The 5,954-nt window shown below is 37.3% G+C and overlaps 1 protein-coding gene across 3 annotated transcripts; it reads left to right on the top strand.

Annotated features, from left to right (window-relative positions):
- Window positions 1-2,376: 2,376 nt before the first annotated feature.
- LOC105122349 (uncharacterized) lies at window positions 2,377-4,463 on the top strand. 3 transcript variants are annotated; one of them, XM_011021431.1, is made up of 4 exons: window positions 2,377-2,586; window positions 2,695-2,859; window positions 3,523-3,989; window positions 4,078-4,463. In XM_011021431.1, the coding sequence occupies exons 1-3, from the start codon at window positions 2,491-2,493 to the stop codon at window positions 3,970-3,972; spliced, it is 711 nt and encodes a 236-aa protein (XP_011019733.1). In that variant the 5' UTR covers window positions 2,377-2,490; the 3' UTR covers window positions 3,973-3,989; window positions 4,078-4,463. The 3 variants fall into 3 exon arrangements, with proteins under 3 accessions (XP_011019733.1, XP_011019724.1, XP_011019741.1); XM_011021422.1 differs by having other exon boundaries at window positions 3,523-4,463; XM_011021439.1 differs by having other exon boundaries at window positions 2,695-2,829; window positions 3,523-4,462.
- Window positions 4,464-5,954: the final 1,491 nt, after the last annotated feature.

Here is a 5,954-nt window from a genome sequence, read left to right as displayed (position 1 = left end):
TAGATTATTTTACTCCAGGTGGTATAATTATTCATTTGAGAATCCATCTCTATTTCCCCTTTGTATATTTCACCAGCAGTTTGATCCCTCGATTGTTGTTACAAGTCTGACAACATATTTTCAGTTACTCATTCAAGATGCATGTCGGATATCTTAAACACAGAACAAAGACTGCAGTCACTGATCAAAAACTGCTCAAATGAATCTTGAACTAATAATATTGTGTGTTAATGCAGTAATTATTTTGACTATGAAAGTACTTAAAGAAAATCGGAAACAAAAACTATACAAGCAGTTGCATTTTTGGATATGAGAAATATATATGAAATGTCAATTTAATGTTAAAATTATGTCTGAAGATAGATGATGATTGATGAATTAATTAGTTTCGCAGTGCATAGATTTAAGCGGAAACATCAATTCTAAGTTATATCAGACCCCACGAGGTCACCATCTATTCTAATTATGATTATTTTTATGGAGTAATGATATTGTATGCTGTTAAGGAATGGTTAATTGAAGAGAAACGGAACAAAACCTCATGTTTCTTACTATAATCACAAGCTGTAGGTTAAGTGGAATGATTTTTTGGACACTTCTTAGTGCCAAGACCTCATCAGCCACAAGAGGTTTGAAAGTACCTCTGATCTGCCACCACCCACACCACAACACCTGCGCCAAATGGCTCCTAATGAGAATAAAGCCTTGGCTGCTTCGAGATTGCACTTAAGGAAACCATCCAACAGCTTGTTCCATACCTGACGTAATTCTGCTCCGGTGCCATGCGACAGTGACGGATGAGGAATGTACTGCCTTCTATTGATCAAGGAAATCGAGCCCTAAACTTGTTACTCTACTGCTAGACAAGCTGATGGAGTTCCATAGTCTATCTTTGCGGTGCCTCCATGCTACTGTGGTTATCTTGGTGAACAACTCCCCATCAGTTGCCTGCAACTGCATAAACATCCAGTTCCTGAGTCCTTGCATCACCGTTATGCATGGTAGGCTGGAGTTCACCAACAACCTTGAATTAATGAACGGGCATTGAAGTAATATATGATTAACGGTTTCCTCCTCAAGACCGCAAAGTATACACCTACGTACTATCTTCAATCTCCAACACTCTCTGTTATAGGCCGGCAACACTCTCTGTAATAGTCCGGCACGAGTAGGTAGACTATCATGACAAGCCCTCCAAATGAAATGTTGGAAGAATATTAATACTTGTGGTACGTGTTAATGGATAGCAAAATACTAAGCAAATTTTTTTAAAAAAAAATAGAGAGTAAGCAAATCTTATTGTATGTTTTCTCTCATGTATTATTTTTTATATATTTTTATTTATGTTTATTATCACAAGTTTATTTATAAATCTTAAGTACTGGACAAATAAAAACTTAAACTACTCAAAGAAAAATATTATCTGAATAGTAAATATATTTTGCTAATTTAACACCAATTGATTATTTTTTAACCAGTTGATCAATTTATTTCATTAATTCAACTGGTTAAATAATAAATATATTTTACTGATTTAATCAGTTGGCTGATCCATTTAATTTAACTAATTTATCGATTGAGATTGATTCCTCTGTTTTCCAAAAATAAAAAAATCCAATTTACTTTCAACATGAAATACTTTATTTTTGGAGGGCTTTTGAGTTCCATGGTCTCCTCCAAGTACCCTTCACAGGATTAACTACTTCCAAGGCTACTCGGTAACCTGTCTTTGCCGAATACATATCTAGTGAAATAGAATAAGAAAAAGTAATCCAAGCAAGTCATTCTGGTTGTCAATGGGCAACAATGGAGGGGGGAAGAAAGTAAGAAAAAAAAAACGACCCGAATTTTCAAGGATAGGCATTAAAACAGGCCGTTTAGCAAATCACTAGCAAAAAACAAAAGGTAAATTAAGTACTACTACTTCTTCACTCCTTGCACGTCAAAATAATCTCTCTCCCCGCGCAAATTCCGTTAATTCCTCAACATCCATAGCAGTCATGTTCATAGCTGATAATAATGAGCAGCCACTACCTAGGCTATTCTATTAGGCGCCTGATCCGTAGCGTCTGCCCTCGGAGGCTTCACTTCCATTAACAACAAGAAAGAAAATCAAGCCTCCAACTTCTTCTTACGTAGCGTGTAATTTGGGCCCTGTTATATTATTTAAGCCTAGACCAGGCCCGGCCCATAAAAACTCTCTACAGACCTCCATCCTCAATCATGTTTATAGCCGTTACTAGCCCCCCCAAAACAGAAGCCATCATCAACCATAATTTAAGCTGTTAAGCACTCAATCAGTAACCTCCATCCACTATAGGAATTAGGAGTGTGTGTGTGTGTGTGTGTCTATATATATATATATATATATATATATATGATAACACCCCCCCTTGTTCTCCTCCATCTCCTTTTTCATAATTCGGCAAAGGAAAGCAAGCAAGAAAATCAAAACTCAATAGTCCTCCCGCCAAAAACAAAACGCTCAGAATGAAAGCTTATCAAACACCATCAAAAAAAGAACACTACGCTCGAACTTCTTCTGATCGCATATGCAAGGATTCTCTGTTGAAGAAGCCTCTAAAGGTTCATCAATTAATTTAACTCCAAACCCTAACTTCTCTCTCTGTTTTTTTTGTTTTCAAATTCAAATTTCCTTTTGATAATCTCTTACCAGTCGTGTCACTTGTGTAGAATGCCAAGAAAAGCTTGGACGGTGCGTTTATCTCGGCTACTCAAGGTGTTTCTCCGGAAATCAGCAAGGAATCGAGTGATTTATCTCCGGTTTCGGAGATCTCTGATGCTAATCATTGTTGCCAAACAGCATCGGTAAATTTCTCCTCGTTTCATTCAAATCGTGTATTCCCTCTCTGTTTTTTTTTTGTCGTTTTGATTCTTTATTTAAGCTCTTCTTCTCTATATTCATGTGCCTTTACATAATTTTAGATTGATAAGTTTTGATTATTTAGGTTTTTGTTGATGCGTTTGATTTTGTTTCAATTTCGTGCCTTGATTTTTATTTTTTTGCCTCTTTCGTGAATATGATCCTCATCTTGGAAGGATTTTTACTCCCCCTAATCTGCGTGTTTTTAAATTGTGTTCCTCTTTTCTAATTATAGGTGTGTGTCCGTGTATATATTTTCCCAAACCACGAGCGTGTTTCTGTTTTTTCCGTTGCTTGTCTGGCACCATTCTAATTGTGCATTTCATTTTACGTCAGCTTTTCCCGCATGCATAATCATTGTCGTGGAGTAATATTTTTCTAATTTCCGTTGATTTTCTTTTAGATAATCCATATAAATGTCATTTAACATTTCATTTTCAGTTTGATATTTTTTTGGGGTAAGAAAAAATGGCGGTTGTGAAGTGATTCGCAAATCTTTTGATGATATTTTATGTGTTTGATACATGTGATATTTAAGCACTTGTGCTTCTTCTTGTTTTTTTTTATCTTTTTAATTAGCTATATTTTTTATGTTTCATGTTTGGTTTATTTGGATCAATATGTTTCCCCGGTTTCAGATCTCCGTGTTAGCTTTAAATCCAGTTGTTTCAGCTTCAACAGAAATATCCTCTCTCCCAGATATTACCCCAAATTCAAACACCATCACCATCACTGATGATTCGGGCAGTATTTCTACGGATTGTTATGGTGTTAACAAACAATGCAGCTCGAAGATCGGTCAAGTGGAGGGACTGGAGGCAGATATTGTGGTGAATCTTCTCAAACAAGCTCGAATTGAGGTTTCGAATGCAGATGTTCAATCAAAGAAGCTTCTGGATGCATTGATTAAGGTTGTCATAGATGACTTTTACACTCTAACGGGAGAGAAAGACTTGACAAATTGTTTTGTTTGGATAAAAGGGCGTGTCGTATGTTTGTGTTTGTTGATTTGGAGCTTTGCGGTGTCTGGGTTCCTCTTGCTTGATCTGGGATTGGGTAGCTCCGGTGGTGGACCGCCGCCTACTTAAACTATTTAGAGGAAAGGGTATGAGTTTTGTTTGGCGGGTTTAGTTTTGTTCATTTATGATATGCCATTGAACTTCTTTGACTGACCTTACAATTGTTTGTTACAGAGTAGAGGATCAAGCTAATTGGAACCTGTGACTGTAAGGTATACAGTCTTGTTTTGAATGGTTGTATCACTGTGAATGTCTTCGATTCAGAATATGATGGAATAAGGTTCTTTCTCGGATTCAAAGTTATCACTTGTAAATTTTGGAAGGAATGCCTCTTCATCTCTTCCCTTTCAAGGTTATCACTTGTAGATTTCTGGATCACTCACGCCATTTATTTTTCCTGGAGAGCGTTTCTTTTAATGCAAAATCTCCTTGACACTACTGCTGCCAGAGCTCCGTTTGGAGACATGTAATCAAAATAACTTGGCTATCAATGCCAAGCCCCTTGTCTCTCATTTTCTTCTGCTCTTGCTACTTATTATCCTCTGCAGTTGCTTCGGCCAGTGAAATGAGTCTAAAACTCATTATATCACTTCCTTTTAGATGGTATGCTGGCAGGCACTCCTGTCGTGGTTCTATTTCTACCACGTCAATTCCTTAAAATGATAGGTGCATGACTTTTTTCTTATGGTATAGGTGCTCTGTTCATCTACTCCGCGTAAATAGTGAGCCATTGCCGATGACCGATGTTATTTTGATTTGCTTGGGCCTAGTTGATTGCCCGTAGCTCGATGATGTTGAAAATCAACGTCATTAGGTACTGCCCTCTTCCGTCCTGATGCCGATATATCAATTTACAAACACGATTCTAATTTGAGATTCCTGTTTCCACTTTTTCCTGGTTTGCCATCTCGTCTCTCCGCCCTGAGCTTGACAGCCACGTTAGTTTTTTTTCCATCTAGTAATAATTTGAGGAAGCCCAGCCAAGCCAGTAGGTGGCATGACTGATGTTGCTTGGTGTCCATGAATGATCCATTCCTAATGCCAAACGATAAAAGCATTTCTTGTGCGGAAACCAACCTAAAAAAATAGTTACAATCAAATTCTATATTACGTCTACCACTAAATATGGAAGCATTTAAATACGTAAACCTCGTATAATTAGTCCTCGCTAATACATAGGACTCCTCTTAGCGCAAAATTCTAGCAAATCCGCGAGCATGTCCCATCATCGTGTAGAACAATTTCAATCTCCCAGCTGATTTTGTCGAGTGAATACGCTTTTGTCATCTAGTCAACTTCCAATCAGACTATCCACTTTGGAAGAACGTGGTTTCCAACCAAGGGTTGATAATGATATTAGTCAGCGGTGGAGGGATTCATCTTTAAGGCCTTGTAGATTTTACTTCTAGGAGGCGGCAACGATCTTGACATCGGCAATTGTCTATAGGAACACAGAACAAACAAATTTACTTTTGAGGTTACCAGCTACGCGGACAGTCCGAGGAATGATAGCAAGCAACCATTGGATGTGTCAGTAATCACTGTTAATATATGCATGATCTTTGGCCACTCGTAAAGTTTTCTTGTTGGAAGGAAACGAGGAAGAAATAAATGGAGGGGCCTCTGTGAGTTCAAGTAAGACAAAATAAGAAAGTAAGTTCATATAGCTAATCAGCATGCCGTCCAAGGAAAGTCTTAGGATGTAACTTGTCGCGAGGAAATCTCACTGCTAGTTGAATGACTCCGGATCGAGAGAACAGCATGGAGTACATCGGTCAACCTTTGCAAGTCTGAAGATTATATTATTTCACAGAATAAAAGGTAGGGAGGGACACAATTGTAATTTGGTTCACCGTGGTAGCATTGAATTGCACCAAGACAACACCATCACAAGTTTTCAAAGCTTAATTTGAATTATTTTCTGCTTCTTAGCATAATAATTAATTTATTAAATATTAAAGGATGTGGCAAAATTACAGGAGTTACGCTTACAAAACTGAATTATATTGTGTTTTTTATTTTATTTTTTAATAATATCTTATTTTAAAATT

This window comes from Populus euphratica, unplaced genomic scaffold, assembly GCF_000495115.2.
Source record: "Populus euphratica unplaced genomic scaffold, PopEup_1.0 scaffold1.1, whole genome shotgun sequence".
Taxonomy (NCBI): Eukaryota; Viridiplantae; Streptophyta; class Magnoliopsida; order Malpighiales; family Salicaceae; genus Populus; species Populus euphratica.
The sequence above is the reverse complement of the archived record's forward strand: the minus strand, read 5'-3'. Positions and strand labels throughout refer to the sequence as shown.